The sequence below is a fragment of the Pararge aegeria genome, chromosome 15 (assembly GCF_905163445.1).
Source record: "Pararge aegeria chromosome 15, ilParAegt1.1, whole genome shotgun sequence".
NCBI classification, from domain to species: Eukaryota; Metazoa; Arthropoda; class Insecta; order Lepidoptera; family Nymphalidae; genus Pararge; species Pararge aegeria.
This window is the reverse complement of record NC_053194.1, coordinates 2,584,376-2,601,752: the sequence shown is the minus strand read 5'-3', so window position 1 is coordinate 2,601,752 and position 17,377 is coordinate 2,584,376. Positions and strand designations below refer to the sequence as shown.

General features: G+C 35.9%; 1 protein-coding gene across 7 annotated transcripts in view; it reads left to right on the top strand.

The window, feature by feature from the left end:
- Nucleotides 1-17,377, top strand: part of LOC120629716 — a 126,562-nt gene that overhangs the window by 77,725 nt on the left and 31,460 nt on the right. The window contains exon 1 of one of the 7 annotated variants that reach the window (XM_039898711.1): nucleotides 16,462-16,740. The exons of the other annotated variants lie outside the window; for them this stretch is intronic. Coding sequence (XP_039754645.1) covers nucleotides 16,711-16,740 — 30 coding nt within the window. The 5' untranslated portion in view covers nucleotides 16,462-16,710. Of the gene's footprint in view, nucleotides 1-16,461; nucleotides 16,741-17,377 lie in introns of those variants that run through there. 7 annotated transcript variants of the gene reach the window in all.

Genomic DNA, 17,377 nt, shown 5'->3' with positions numbered 1-17,377 from the left:
ACCCACAGCCTAGGGCTCAGAAAGCAGGGTCGCTGCAAACTGCGCCAATCGGCCGTCTAAATGTAACTTGTATGTTAACGGCTTCAGACGCGTCTCTGGTAAGGCCTACATTGATTTTAAATTTTTAAGTTCTGTTTTAGTTTATTATTCGAAACCAGGACTTCATGGTTGTAGCACGAGGCAATACCTTATTACCTATGTATCTCATTGCAAGCACAAAAACAACGGACGATCTAATGAAAAGTGTTTCGCCATAAATGGCTCGGCACAAAGATTCTTCTGTAGAAACCGATCATAATAATAATTACATGGTTCTGTAACGAAGCCGGTGAATAAAATCACGATTAATGAATATTGCTAGCGACCATGCAATGCGTCTACACAAACGGTTTTTCATCTCAACAACAATATATGTATCGGTTATGTACAGTTGACATTAGAAAAACGTATAGAAACGGGATGTTTTTATACGTTATAGTGTAAAGGACTACGTAATCGATAAATAAGTTTGGGTGTGAATTATTGCTCTAATCAGCTCTTCTAATTTTGAATGACAATGTGAGAATGTGATTATGAATGGTGATAACCAAAAAACATCCGGCTAAGTTTGTTGTGGGCTTCTTCTTAGACCAGGACGCAATTAGAACCCTCATAGCCTCAACCCTTTAGTTTTGAGTTAACGTTCAGATAAATGGTTCACCAATAATAAAGAGTTGGTGAAACGTTTTTTTTTGTATATACCTCGCCTTAATCAATAGGCATTCGGTTAAGGCATTGTACTGTTATCGGGATTGATCATAATTGAACGCTGACTGTACCAAGTTATATGTAAACTTTATCTTCTCGAATACATTCTAACAAGATAGCATCTAAAGGGCGGCATACACAGTGCGATCCTTCGTCTAACTCGTCAGCAACGGATTGTTCCTGTATGTCCATATATTTTTTTTTTACTAGCTGTTGTCCGCGATCTTCGTCCGCGTTTTTAATGGTCCCGTGGCAACCGTTTGTTTTTCTGGGATAAAAAGTAGCCTTCGCTATTCTCCGTCCTTCCAACTAACTCCATCCGAAAAATCAAGTTGATTGGCTGCCCAGTTAGGGCGCTAAGGAAGGACAAACAAACAACGAATCAAAAACACTTTTGCGTTGAAATAAAATTATAAATATAACCTAAAATAAACTATTTAAAAACTAAATAAAATCTAAAACCTCTCGAGACCACCGCAGCGAGGCACAGTTCCTAAGATGCTGGCAGCATTGCCCCTTTGGATGGCCAAACTAATTCGTTGGCCAAGGTAACTGCCCGCTCTAGGATCACCGGTAGACTCGATAACCCTTTTCGATAATTCTTTGAAAAGGGCTCTTGCCTCCGGACCCCACGGTCCCAAAGTCTCTACTCCAAAAGGCACAAAAATGAAGCTGCTATCCAGGTTTTCATCTTTACGCCTCTTGGCCTGCTCGGCACTGGAAGCAGCCGCACCTACCATTGACGAAGTGGCCTGGATGTGTGATGCAGCTAGGGTATCAACACAAGTTGCATCATACAGAAGTGACCTTCCAAGCCTCCAAGGTATGAGCGTCATACCATCAGGTCTCTTGCCATCGCTCCGCGAATAATATTGCGTTTATAATATTAGCCATGGCCGAAGCCTCCCAAACTAAGCGTGTAATCTGGCTCGTTTCCAGGTACACTTGTGATAAGTCGTGTAAACTATACCAGTGCAGGCTACTGGCACAAGCTACTAGCACGAGCTACTGTTGCATGCTACACGAACCTGATACTTGCACAAGTTACTAGTGCAAACTGCAATCAATATGCAAATGCTATTTAACAACATTCTATGGCGTTCTACTTGCACGAAGTTTTTGTGATTGCAAGTTCCACGCTGGTTACTGCGATATGCGTGCAATCGATCGCGCGATGATCGCTCGTTTATGTGGTCCTTATCGCTTTAGTATATTATGATGTATGTTATATTTGCTCTCACATATAATATGTCGTAGATAAAGTTTTTATCTGACATAATCTAGCGACGCTTGTTTCGTTTTCTCCGTGAAGTGCAAAACAAACATTGAATGTGAAAATGTGGAAAAATCTCTCTGACACATTTAACTGAAATAGGCGGATTGAGATAAAATTTCTATAGAAGTTGTATAGTCGATTGGAAAACAAGTGCCACGCTAAACTAGTTTATAGTAAAAAAACATGATTTTGCTGTCATAAAATAATTCCATATGGAATTCTTCATATGATATGGATCGCTTTTTTTGTAAGTTTTATGTAAAACATTTACGTTAGTGCAATTTGTACAAGATTAGATATTTAAAAATTTCAGACGTAAGCAGTAGGGTTTTCTTAGTTAAAAAAAAGTTATGGGATATATAATAATAATATTTGATATTATATATATTTCTTGTGCGTACGTCACTGAACTCCTCCTTAACGGCTGGACCGATTTGAATGAATTTTTTGGTATGCGTTTGGCATCCTGGATGGCTTAGATTCACAAATCAGCCCGACAGATGGCGCTGGGGTCCGCTATTACCAATATAATAATATTTATGTAGGGATTACTGGTTATTTCTATATTTAGTATCAAACATACATGATTTAAAGAAGGTGCGTTGCTCACTGTCATGCAGCTATATATCTTTAATATAGCATTAAGGAAGCATGCCGAAATTCCACCAGAATCTCACTTGAAACCAAGAAAACGCAGTATACGGAACACTTGTGTCGTTAAACAATATCGAACTGCTTTTGCCAGTCGGCACCTTTGTGTTCTTGGTGCTCGAATATATAATAAAATTAACAAAATACATAATAATATTAGTTCCAAGCCACGGAATCAATGCAAGCAAATACTTACGTCGTGGTTAAAAACTTTGACATACAAGGAAACAGAGAAGCTACTTAAAATCATAGAATAATTCGTATTTTACGCACTTTTTAAACGCACACATGCACACACACACTCCCACACACACACACACACACACACACACACACACACACACACACACACACAAACTCACACCACAATACCACAAAAAAAAAAACAATCACATCATTGTAATTAATTTATTATGTATTGCGATGTTTGCATTTGCCTAATTTCACGTTGTTCTAATGGGTCCGAAGGAAGGTGGCGACACTCGTAACACAAGTTACCTTAGTGCGAGTGTTTAAGCACTCCTTTGTGCACAAATAAATAGAGTATCACTGTGTCCATTAGGAGATTCCTGCTGTATACACTTTTATATATGAAATAAATAAATTATTATTATTATTATGATACAGGACAGTACTTGCACATGGAAAAATGTCGGTACCCTCGATTATTTCTGACCTGATAAGTGGGAGGTCCCGGGTTCGGTCTCCAGCAGGGTAAATTTGCGAATTTATAATTTTTGAATTTTCTCTGGTCTGAGAACTTCAGCCGTCTAGTTACCACCCTCCCCACAAAGACTTGCCGCTAAGCGGTTTAGCGTTCCGTTATTACGTCGCGTAGAAACCTATTCTTGTGTGGTAGTTATATGGGTTTCATATAACTACCACACAACGAACATGTTAGCCCGTTGCAACGAAAAATAAAGACTGCATCATCACTTACCAGTAGGTGCAGGAGCCAGTGGCGTGCACAGGGTCTTAGATATTATTTAGATTTATTTTATTTACAGATTTATGCATACCCTGGGGTATGCATAAATCTGTAAATAAAATAATCGGGAACATGGCATTTAATGGAAATTTTCCCCTCCAATACGAGTTATAAAAAAATATTTGGGTGTGCAGTGCTTTTGTGCATTTATGAAGTGCACGCCGCTGGCAGGAGCAGCAGGAGATTGCAGCCAAAACTGGGTTGTAGTGATACAAAAATAAAATCATATTTTATTTTATTTAGGTAAATACAAATGACAAAAGCAAAGGAAATAGAAATGCACGGAGCAGCCACACGGCAATTTAGGTCGCGTTTTAGTTTGCAAAATTCTAATTTTAGTTTGCAACGTTCTAAAATCGAAGCGGGTGACGTCACACTCTTAATAGGCTAAGATCTATCAATAGTAATTGACAACATTAGTTCGACACTGCTGTGTCAAATAGCGAGCCAATCGTTTCCTGTACCAAAGATCAACGGTTGACCCCAAGGCTAAGAATGTCGATAGATCGTGACTTTACATACATCATTACATTATGATGTAATCTATATCTATACTTATAATAAAACTGTAACTGAAAGATTTCTATACATTCAATATTTTTTGAAAATTTTGACCGGGGGATGCTTTATAATCGACACTGAGTCCATAAAATATGGTATAGTGGTAGCTGATATACCGGGTCAACATATAGGATACTTCTTATCCCGATAAACAATAAGTTTCCTCCGGGAAAAGGGATGAAATTTTTATCAATTTTACTTCATAGCTCCGTTAAATTTTGACCAATTTTTATAATTCTTTTTTTAATTGAAAGTGTGTACTATCAAGCATGTTCTGTCTAATTTTAATGAAGATCTTGGAGATAAAGGACATAACTCTTCACAGATCGATCGAAGTCGCAAGGCATATGGGACAACGATCGAATGCATGCGTATCATCCTACTAAATACTAATATTATAAATTCGAAAGAAATAAAGTAATTTAAGTATTAAGTTTGATTATATAACTGCAAATTCAGTTTTAAAATATTCAAATTGAACCTATCGCTTAGAAGTTGCGACGGGTATAGAATAACACGTACTGCCGCTAATAACATAGTTTGGAGGTAGCGCTGCAATTAGTTTTTTTTGAAGGTTCAAACGAAGTTGCGCGAGTCAGCTAGTCTGAAATATTTGGAATTGTTTGGATACAAATACGGAATTAAAATGTATCTCCTTAAACCAGTAGGGCTACAGCGCACCACGAGTTAGTTATCTCTACACGTTACTCGTATTTTTTCTATGGAGATCTGCGAGATAATGGGTAGACATAACTCTTTCGTGGCGCACATCCTAGTCCTACAGGGCGCGTTTGGAACCTTCCTAGAAAACATATTTCACCGACAATCATTAACCCATTGCCAGCAGGGTCTCCTCCCACAATGAGAAGGACGTGATCCACCACGCTGGCCCAGTGCGGATTGGTGGACTTCATATTCCTTTGAGAACATTGTGGAGGAATGTCACCGTTGAAACAAGTGATATTTGATCACGAACAGTTAGAGGCCCATGCTTGGATTCGAGCTCGGCTCCCAAGAAAGGTAAGTCGAGTTCCTACCCACTGGGCTATCACCGCGTAAGATTTTATAAACATATAATATGGCTTTCGCGTAGTGCGCTCCGACCACACTACTTCTCAAAAGACCTATGTCCATCTAGGTATGGACGTATAATATAGGTTCATTTAATTATTTAAAATGGTTTTGAAATTGTTCTGCGCCGACAATCGAACTTGGAACCGTCAGCAAAATGCATTCCCCAGTGCACTTCAAACACTTAGCAATATCTGACAAAAAAAAAAAAAACGTGTGAGACACACTTGCAAACGATAAATAAGTGAAACAAAGTGTTCGTTATCTTTTTATTTTTTGTCTCACGCTGAGAAGTGTTAGACGGGGACAGCACGCCATGTGGTGGAAGTGCCTCGAGAACCGATGATAGATCGATGCTCCAAATGAGTTTAGGATTTAGGAAACTCATTTCAACACTTCCGCGTGTATTTATTGCTTTCACTTTGTAGTGGTTTTTAACATGTTTTTTTTCGAACACCGGCGCAAAAAGATCTGAGGTTATCCCCGGTTGAGCGCTGTGGTGTCTTTTTTATAAATGTAAGGGGTCAGGTTCGATCCCTCTTTTGTTCTCTGGTCAAGTCTGGTGGGAGGATTCGGCCGTGGCTCGTTCCCAACAGACACAGGAGTGCTGCAAAACTCTTTCGTAAAACAAAACAAACGAACAAGTTTGAAAAAATCATATTGAACCGACACAATATAACGCAAGATGGATGAGGGCAAGAAAAAAAAGATTAATATAAGTAAATGAAACCTCATAATCGTTTAAGTATCTCTAATTACAACATAGCAAATTATAAACTCAAACATAATTCAATCTGAACTTAGTTAATTAACTACAAAGAGATAACTTCTTGTTTTTCCCGCCATTTTATATGACCTTCCTTTTTGATCTGGGTTCCTGTCAATTTTAATTCCTGCTCCAACTCATACCCACCACAGATTATGCATAATTTTGACCAGACTGAACGAAGATACCTTTTTGTCTTTAACTAAACGTACATAAAGGCAGACTTGCTAACATATAACGTAATATTAATAATTTATACTATAGTCAGTATATTCACCAATCCGGACTGGACTACGGACTGACCACGTCTCATTGTGGGACCCGTGGGCTATAGTGGGCCGGTAATGGGTGGATATGATGACGATGAATATATCATAAGTGGTGATAGGCTAGGTTACCGGATACAGAGATCAATCCGACAAGCAAGTTTTCCGTTTGTAAGTTCCGTTTTAAGCAATTCAATATTTATTTATTTATTTAGTTTACCAGCATTTATATCATCAATGGCCCGTAAAAGTCCACTGCTGGACTATAAAGGGTTGGTATTACGTAGGGTTATTTATTATGATTAGATATTATTTACCACCACGCTGGACACTGAGGATGCCGATGCCCGTTCTCCGTTAAAAAATTCAAAAAAATTCAAAAATTCAAAATTCATTTATTTCAAGTAGGCCTAATACAAGCACTTTTGAAACGTCAAGTCTGTCCGTGTGTAGTGACTCTACCACCGGTTCGGAAGGCAGATTCTACCGAGAAGAAGCCGGCAAGAAACTCAGCAGTTGCTCTTTTCCAACATCAAAAATTTACATTTTATATTTTAACATTCATTTTTCTATCTTGTGAGAGATGAAAGCGGAGCCGGATGCTTCCAAGCAACCTTGTCATTAAGAAACTCATCAATTGTATAATAACCTCGCTGTAATAAATGTGTTTTAACACATTCTTTAAACTTATGGATTGGTAGGTCCAAAATTACCTTAGGAATCATATTATAAAAGCGTATACTCAATCCCACAAATGACTTCTGCACCTTTCGCAGACGATATGCAGATGTCACTAATTTATGACCATTTCTTGTAAGTCGACTGTTTATATCCACTTTTTGTTTATAAAGACTAATATGTTGTCTTACAAATACTATATTGTTATAAATGTATTGTGAGGCTACCGTAAGTATACCAATTTCTTTAAATTTTTCACGGAGGGATTCACGTGATTTAAGTTTATATATTGACCGTACAGCTCTTTTCTGCAATATGAATATAGTTTCAATATCAGCAGCTTTGCCCCATAATAAGATCCCGTAAGACATCACACTATGAAAGTACGCGAAGTAAACAAGTCTTGCTGTTTCTACGTCAGTAATCTGTCTAATTTTCCTGACGGCGTAGGCAGCCGAGCTTAGTTTACCTGCTAGTGTATCTATATGGGTACCCCACTGAAGCTTACAATCCAAGGTCATGCCCAGAAAAACTGTGGAATCTTCCATTTTTAGTGATTCTCCATTTATTATTATATTTTTATTAACTTTCTTTACATTTGGTAAAATAAATTCCACACACTTAGTTTTTTTTGCATTTAAAAGTAAATTATTGACAGTAAACCAGTGCGACACATGCGACATAGCACGGCTTACATCGTCAGAGTTGTCTCTACCTCTATCAGTTTTAAAAATTAGAGATGTATCATCAGCAAACAGTACAATGTCACAGGTTTCACTGACATGGTGTGGTAGATCATTTATATACACCAAAAATAGAAAGGGACCCAAGATTGAACCCTGTGGGACACCCATTGACGTAGCCGACCCCTGCGACTTAATGTCTTTTATGCAAACCCTTTGGGTTCTGTCACTGAGATAAGAGGCAACCAAATTTAGTGCAACGTTTTTGATACCATAATGGGCTAGTTTAAGAAGCAAGGTTTTATGATCGACACAATCGAATGCTTTGGATAGATCACAAAAAACACCAATGGCATTCTGCGAACGTTCCCAGGCATCGTACACATGTTTTAAAAGTTTAGCGCCTGCATCCGTGGTGCTACGACCTTTAGTAAAACCGTACTGCTCCGGATGTAGTAAGTTATTTACATTGAAGTGATTCAAAAGTTGATTTAATATAATTTTTTCAAAGACCTTACTAAGAGCTGGTAAGATTGAAATGGGTCTGTAATTGTTAATGTCGTTTTTATTGCCAGATTTAAATAGAGGTATAAGTTTACTATGTTTCATTAAATTTGGAAAAGTACCTCTATCAACACATTCATTAAAAAGTATGGCTAAGTAAGGGGCAATAACGTCTATAATGTTAGATATTACCATTACAGACATACCCCATAAATCACCGGTTTTTTTCTGTTTCAACAACTTAAAATTCTTTATTATATCATATGCAGATATATGTTTAAAATTAAATAAAACGTTGCACTCATTAACGTTGTTCCTCAATAAACTCTGAGCTGCAGTAGGTGAAGAATTAAGTGAATCAGTCAACAAAATAGGAACACTCTGAAAAAAGTTTTCAAAGGTACTTGCAACCTCACTGTCAGCGGTAACTTTATTATCATTAATAATTAATTCAAAGTTTACGTTGCGAGATTTAGCTTTCCCAGTTTCATTATTAACAATTTTCCAGGTTGTTTGTACTTTGTTATCCGATTTTATGATTTGATCCTTAAAGTATAGCGACTTAGCATGAAAGCAAACGTTCTTAAACGTTTTAGAGTACATTTTTACGTGTTGTAGGAAAGCTGGAGTATGGTTATATTGTTTTTCACCATAGAGCTCATACAAATTATCTCTACTTTTGTATATGCCAATAGTTGCCCAATCGCTAAACTTTATTTTTTTATTGAAATCTATATGTTATAAATATATATATATATATATATATATATATATATTTTTATATAATCCTCTACCGTAGACATACCTCTTTTTTACTCTTTTTGACAGTTTCACACTGTTCTATTTTCTGTGATTACATACATTGATTCAAAATGTTAATATTAATATATATTTCAAACAAATACTAACTAAAATTTACATTGCAATTTATGATAGTTTTTTTTTTTGATATATTAATATTTATCATAGTTTTATTTAATTTTGTGTGCTTGAAGCATGCACAAGATGTTATAACTTATAATATTTTATCATTTAACGTTTTAATGTTTGCTTTGGTGTATATATAAATTTACTTTAATTTCACGCTCTTGTCAGTTTCATTTTGTTGTCCTCCGTAATGTAAGTCTGTCCTCTGCAAAAATATATTAATGTTACTATACTTATACTATATTCTCCGTTATATTCCCTATTTATGACTGATGATGATATGTATGACACCCGCGGGAATAGGGTGGTGACAACCGTAGTGTGATCTGCCGTCATCACTCTGCCATAGCGTGTTAACAAACACAGAGCTTAGCTGCATGCTACATTCAGGTACATATAATTCCATTCGTCGATTCCCATGCATTGTCGCGGCCTCATTGTCCGAGCCAACAAGGGCCCTATGACGTCACACGTGACCCCATTGTCTTATACCTCTACTGCGACATGGTTCCACTCTGAGTTCAAGATCGATACGGTAATGTGCCATATATGAACTTGGTTCGAACAGTTTTAATTATCAGTTTACAGTTTACAATCTAAAAAAGTTAAATGTAAAAAGATGTTAAAAAAAAGCTGAGTTTCTTGCCGGCTCTTTTCGGTAGAATCTGCCTTCCGAACCAGTGGTAGAGTCTCAACAAACAGACTGACTTGACGTTTCAAAAGTGCTCATTAACTAGGCCTTCTTGAAATAAATTATTTTCAAATTTTTTAAATAGGTACAAATAGACACAAAAGATACGAAAACAAACAAACAACGTAAAAAAAGTGTTTCAGATAAGAAACAATAGTCGGCTTCGATATTCTCTACTGGGGCAGAAGTTCCTTTTTGGTCCCAGCGTCTACTATTAAATCTAAATTCAAATTCAAAAATTCTTTATTCATATACGCATATCACACACACACACACACTTGAAACGTTCATACATATTTGTTTAAATAATCATTGGTTGGGTTTACACTTCTTTCTACTCATAACATTATACGTTATGTGGGGTCCTGCATGCATTCTTCACACTTGGAGACTGTCTTACATAAAAACATTTTAAAATATAATATACTTATTCCTACGTTTATTTATTGCTGTAGATTAATTATTATCATTAGTTCTCTGCTTCATTAACTTAAGAGCTAAGTCTGGTCAGTAGTCGATGTAGCCTTTTCCAACCTTATCTATACACTGCCCTGTCTTTCAATTATTTAGAAAACCTTTGAGTTTTATTTACCTCTTAGATCAAACGAAATGCTTATGTGGAGCTTCCACCTACTAAACATTTTTGTATTTCAAGACCGCTAGTATATATAAATTAAAATACATAAAATTTCACAAGAGTATTCATATTATAAAGAAAATGTGAAACTAAACAGTCAGTCGTATAGTTAGGTCTGCAAAAAGTTACAACCATAACGTTGTTTACATCGTTAACCCACTTTCGGTTATCTGATGGTTCATAGAACTAATAGCTGCATCTCTCTGTAATCCATTAAAATGTAATTTAGTAACGATGCCGTCTAGTCAAAAAAAGGTTGAGGTTTATTTTTATATAAGTATTTGACAGAATTCCCCGCCTTTAGTTGGAACATTTGCGGCAATAATTTACTATTCTGTAGTTGTTCAAATAATTCAAAGTCATGAGATTCAGTTTTAGACTTCAAAATTATTTTTTCCCAATTTTTTTTGAAATCGTAGTTACAGCATCAGACTTTTTGATAATGCGTAGAGTAAAGTGGCCTTCGGAGTGTATACAATTTTGATCAGGAAAAACTTACGTACTCTTTAAAAAAACTTTTCGTTTTCTTTTTTAGTTAACCTAATCCTAAGGTTGCCTGGCAGAGATCGCTGCTTAGCGATAAGGCGGCCTTTTGTATCCTCTTAACTACATTCTTGAAGTGTTTATTCTTTTTTTGTTTTTCTGAGCTTCGTTTATTGTACAAATATAAAGATAAATAAATAAATAAATACTCTACTTGGATAGACGAAGTAACAGTATTTTGTTCTCATACAAACCTCGATCTGCTGTTCTACGACCCACCGCGTTGCATCGTCCGCGTCCCGCCCCAATCATACGTGGCTGTATTATATTACTTGACGTTTCAAAAGTGCTTGTAGTAGGCCTACTTGAAATAAATGAATTTTGAATTTTTTGAAATTTTTTGAATTTTATATTAAATATCACTATAACAATTAAAAAGCTACTGAATGCATTTTTTTTTATAATTTGAATGGTATTTATTGAGATTTGAAAGTTCAAATTAACAAAATATAAACAAATAGCTTTCAGATAATAGATACATAAATATAGATTAGAATATAGTGGCACTACTATGTGCTACTTGTATCTTTTTTATTAGACGCAATACATCAATACTAATAAAACTGCTGAAGAGTTTATTTTGTTTAAACGCGCTGATCTCATACATAAATACTAAAACTATACAGATAAACTCTCAGGCACTTAAAAACATTAATGTTCATCACACAAACATTTTCCAGTTGTGGGAATCGAACCTACAGCCTTTGACTCGGGCCGCGCGCCAATCGGCACTCAAAAATGCAATATCAATAGCGAAAGTAAGTTTTTATGGGAAACATACAAGTAGTTGTACGCGAACGAAGTCGCGGGGGGCAATATTAACTTCCGATTCATTAATAAGAAACTCTCATAAAGAGCGCTAACCTACTTTTACTGATTGATCTTTTTATCGAAGCGCGCAGCATAATTACGGAAGTCAGTACACAATAAAGTTTACCGGGAACAGAACTCAATATTGTGTATTTAGTGGCGCGGATATGTGGGGAACGGGTCAATAACTCCCGTCTAAATATAGTTTATGTGTTAGGTATTTATAAATAGTCTGTGCAGTAGTCGGGCGGAGGGCTGCCACATTGCCAGCTCTATGAAATTATTTAATATTAATTATTATTATTATTATAATTCTTAAAAATTAATTATTCAATCTCATTAAGCTAAATCCGCGAAAACTATGTGGAAATTTATAGCTTCTTCAATATTGGATAGAAGCATTCGTTACTCAAATTCAAATGTATACTTTTATCTTATCTTAATATATATAAATCTCCTGTCACGATGTTTGTCCGCGATGGACTCCTAAACTACTGAACCGATTTTAAATTAAATTGGCACACCGTGAGCAGTCTGGTCCAACTTAAGAGATAGGATAGCTTAGATCTTTAAGTAAAGTCACAATTTTATTTTATTGCAAATTATTTGTCTATAATTAATTAACAGTCACATGTTATATGTATATACAACTATACTCATTTAAGGCTTAGCGATACTGAATACTTTAAAAACAAAATCAAACGCAGACGAAGTCGCGGGCAACAGCTAGTTAGCTATAAAATTTAAGCTTAATTTGATATTCCACGCGAGAATATTCCATATGTTGTTATTTAAAATTTCTTCAATCTTTATACACCAAAATTTTATTAGTGATCGATGTAACCGTACTAATAAGATCTTCGGCAATGTTGAATATACGCAAATTTCTCTCCGACACCGGAGCATCCTCAAGAGACATTGACTTTTATATATTAGGTCTACCAGCGATTTTACATAAAGAAAAATAATATTCCTTATCATATACACACATTACACAGGCTGTGCAAAACCATTTAAAGGTAAACAATACATACTAATTTCGCTTATTACCTAATAATGTTCGAAGTGAATCGAAAAAAATAGAAAAAAAACCACAACAAAAGCCGAAACAAAAACATACGGAAAAAACTAAATTATGATTATAAAAGTAAGTTATGATTAGAATTAAAACTATGTTTATCTATATTAATATTAATTATAATAAAACAAACTAGAAATTACTAAAATATAAAAAGGAAATAACAGAAAGTATCAAAAACATCTTTATTCAAGTATAGGTGGCACTTTTGATGCGTAATATATATATATATATATATATATATATATTACATATAACCCATAATAAATAAAATGTACTAATATTTATTATTAAAAATAAGAAAACAAGAATTAAAAGACAGATAAATTATATATGACGTATTCATTAATCATTTATCTTTAGCGATAGGCTGAGCGTAAACTACGTCAGTCAGTAAGTTAGTCAGTCACAATACTGTTTTATGAGTTTACAGATAAACTTTGGGCTTGTTGACCCTAACAGGAAACACATTGTCCTGCCCCTGTATTATATGTATTATATGCATTGCGATTGACGCAAGCATTGTCAAACAAATTCAAAGGAAACTAAATTAAACTAAATTTAGTTTATTTTTCTCTGTGTTCGGACGCATTGTTAGGATGATTTATGTCGGCCGAGTGGCGCAGTGGGCAGCGACCCTGCTTTGTCTAAGGCCGTGGGTTCGATTCCCACAACTAGAAAATGTTCGTGTGATGAACACGAATTCTTCTCAGTGTCTGGGGGTTTAATGTATATTATTAGTATTTATGCATATTATTCATTAAAAATATTCATCAGTCATCTAAGTACCCATAAAACAAGAAACGCTTACATTGTGGCTAGATGGCGATGTATGTATTATGGTAGAATATTTATTTCTTGTGGAATATGTATATGTGACAAATCGTTTTCAGCAAAAGTTTAACCAACTACTTACTCTGTGGAATCTGGTTAAGTAAGTCAGATTACCATGAATAATGTCCACAACATATTTTTTAATAAGCAATAAACATTTTAAATTACTGTTTTGCTCTAGTGCTTGTCTACGGCGAGTTAGTTGTAAGACATGAGGAGCTGAAGAACGCGCAAAATCCTCATGATTCGGATGCTAACTGCGCCTTAAGCTGAGATATTTCGAATAGTCTGCAGTATGAAAACCAGTATAAAAAACTGCGTCAGTTATGCAAGCTAAAACAAACGAACTAGCTCTTGGTCTGATCCGCATTCTAATCTATAATTTAGTTTAGTTTAAAATCAAATTAGTGATATACAATGTGTAACGGAATTGTGAAATACTGTTGAAGGGTGCAAATGTATATTTCATAAGGAATCACCCTGTAATAATTTAAGATCAAAAGAAGCATATTTGTTTTTCCATACAAACTAATTCAAAACGTTCTCTGTGTTTACTTATGACAACCCTAATGATGACAAAAGACCGACACGGGCATAGTACCTACGCTTCGCGACGCGTACCTAATAAAGTTACAGGAGAGACTTGATTTTACTTTTGGATGTGGCGTTAAGGGTATATCTGATTTCGTTCAGTAAAAACTATGGCATTGGTTTACTCAAAAACTGTTATCGTTTCGTTTACACAGACAAGTCTCAGAGACAGTAAATAATGTACCTCTAAAGCCTCTGAAGTATTATTTCAGTTTTGATTTACACGTTGTATAATATATTCGTACAGGGATGATTTTAAAAAAGGGCAATTAACTTTACACCCGTCAATTATATAGATAAGACCTTTTAGCGTACACTCAAATCAGAACTATATGAACTTCTATAGTTTTTGAACTTCTGAATTTTCTTGGTATGGTCTGGTGGGAGGATTCGGCCGTTGCTAGTTACCCTACCGACAAAGACGTGCCGCTAAGCGATTGAGCGTTCAGATAAGATGTCGCGTAGACACCGATTAGGGATATTGTTTAACTATAACTGGCATACTGCCTAACAGATTATCCAGTTACCATCTTAAGACTGCATCACTTACCATAAGGTGAGATTGCTAACTTGTAAAGAAATTTTGATTAAATATTTATTATTTCTTACTTACTTTTTTATTTTTATCATTACTTTTGGATAGAAGCAGGCGTTACTTTGCGGAACTCCATGATACATTATGAAAATTAAGCTTTATTTGCTGTACTCCGCGAAAAACAGGAGAATCTGTATGGTGTAATTTATAATTTCTGTAATCCTTTTACTCTACACCAAACAGATCTTCCGCAGTGTACCCTCTACGCACGTTTCGCTCCGAAACGTGCGTAGAGGGTGCGACTTTACAATAAATAAATTATTGTGTTGGTGTGCGGAGTATAGCAAATTAAGTTTAATTTGCATAATTCGTCATTACTGCCATTTCATCATGATACTCTGTCATTAAAATATTAAGTCCGTACTTGCCATCGCTTTTTATTAAGTATTGAGCATTACTCAGTATTATCACGAGTTATTACCTAGTATTTTCATTTGGTTATCAGGGATATCGAAATCGCAACTAAACAACTAAATAATAAAAATGATAGTTACTATAAATATGTAGCAGACAAATTGTATAGGTTGTTGAGCTATTAACAACGTCGATGAACTGGTAGGTACAGTACAATAGTATGAGAAGTTGAGGGAACGCAGTAGTTAGGAGATTGTTCCAAAATTTGTTAGTGCGCAGCAGAAGTGATCATGTACAGCCCATCACCAGTGAAGCCATTAATGTATTACCGGCTTTTGAAGACCTTGTTTGCCCGTCCCATGAATAACCCCAAATCATAGTTATGAGGAAACATATGAGATGTGAGATTGTTCTAGAATTTGCAAGTGGGTGGCAATAGTGATCTGGTATATATATATATAGCAACAGAGGAGCCACCAATGCATTGCCGGCTTTTAAAGAATTTGTTTGTTCGTCCCTTGAACAACCCCAAATCGTAGTTTTGGGGAAACACAGTAGATGGGAGATCGTTCCACAATTTTCAAGTACGTGGCAGAAGTGATCTGGTACAGCACCAGTATATCTGACTAGTTCATTGTACCTACTTGTGTACTACAGTTTAACCATTGCTCAATGGTACGAGGCAACAAAGTTTAATAGTAAATACACTGGAGCATCCTCATGAGATATTTATTGACTTTACAATCTTCACAATTGTTCTCTTAAAGTCAACATGTCTTAAGGATGCCCCAATGTCGGACCGAAACGTGCGTAGAGAGTCAGAGCGAAGCGTGCGTAGAGAGTACGTTGCCGAAGATCTGTTTGGTGTGGAGTGTACCGTACCTACTGATTCTCCTGCTTTTCACAAATTGAGCTTAATTTTTATTGTATATCATGGAATAACGCAAATATACAAAATGCGGAGGGCATAGTTGTACATACACGACACGTGTAAAGCGCAAATTTTTAATTTGGAAGAAGTTACACGTAATCGTGATTTAAGAGGCGTGATGTTAATTGTAGGTATTATGTGTAGCGGAAACGTGTTGTCTTCAAGAAATCGTAATCACTTCAAGCGACGCCCGTGACTCAGTGTCGTAATCGCCGATGAAGTAATTAATATCTATCGGTTCAGTTCTATGACTTATTGCTTCACATTCGCAATGGACAATTGCTTTTTGCGTTGTTTAAAAATATTGTTTTAAAATCAATTGCACCTAGATACCTATCGTAATTAAAATCAAGATATAATGAGTGCATTATTTAATTCTTATCAAAAAAGGATAGCGTGATAAGTTGTTTGACCGATTGTTAATTGGTTAAGCATATAAAATCAGTGAAAAGTTAGTGATAAACTGTGAATATACCGATATAGTAGTTAGCCTGAACAACGACTTAAACTAAAAGTGATTTTTGGGAAATGGCGTTACTAGCAAAGTGTTTTGGATTAGTGAGTACTTACCTCCTCTGTTAATCTATCATCATCATCATCATTTCAACCAATTGACGTCCACTGCTGGACACAGGTCTTTTGTAGGGAGTTCCACAATCCACGGTACTGGGCCACATGCCCTCAGAGGCTCCTAGCAACTCATCTGATGTCATCTGTCCACCTCGTTGGGGGCCGACCTACGCTGCGTTTACCGGTGCGGCGTCGCTATTCCAGCAGCCTAAGACCCCAACATCCATCGGTTCTCTGAGCTATGTGCCCCGTCCATTGGCACTTCAGCTTGCCTACTCGCTGAGCTATGTAGGTAAATCTAGCCTCTAGGTAATATAGCTCTCTCCATCGCCCGCTAAGTGACTGTGAGCCTTCTTATGAGGCCCTATAATCTTTTTAATCTATATAGTCTTTATTTTCACCATCTGTCTGCGCCTTTTCCCATCATCTGGGGTCGGCTCTTTTTGTCCGTTTCCTCCATTCAAGACGGTTTTGAGACTAGATGAATATTGTTGAATGTAAAGTACTTAACTTTTGGAGTTAGTTTTTTCATCCGCCTAATGTTTTGAACATAGCTACTGACTGTCTTTAAAATTGTGATGTCAAATATCTAAAATGTGATAATAATTCAATAGATAATGGTGAA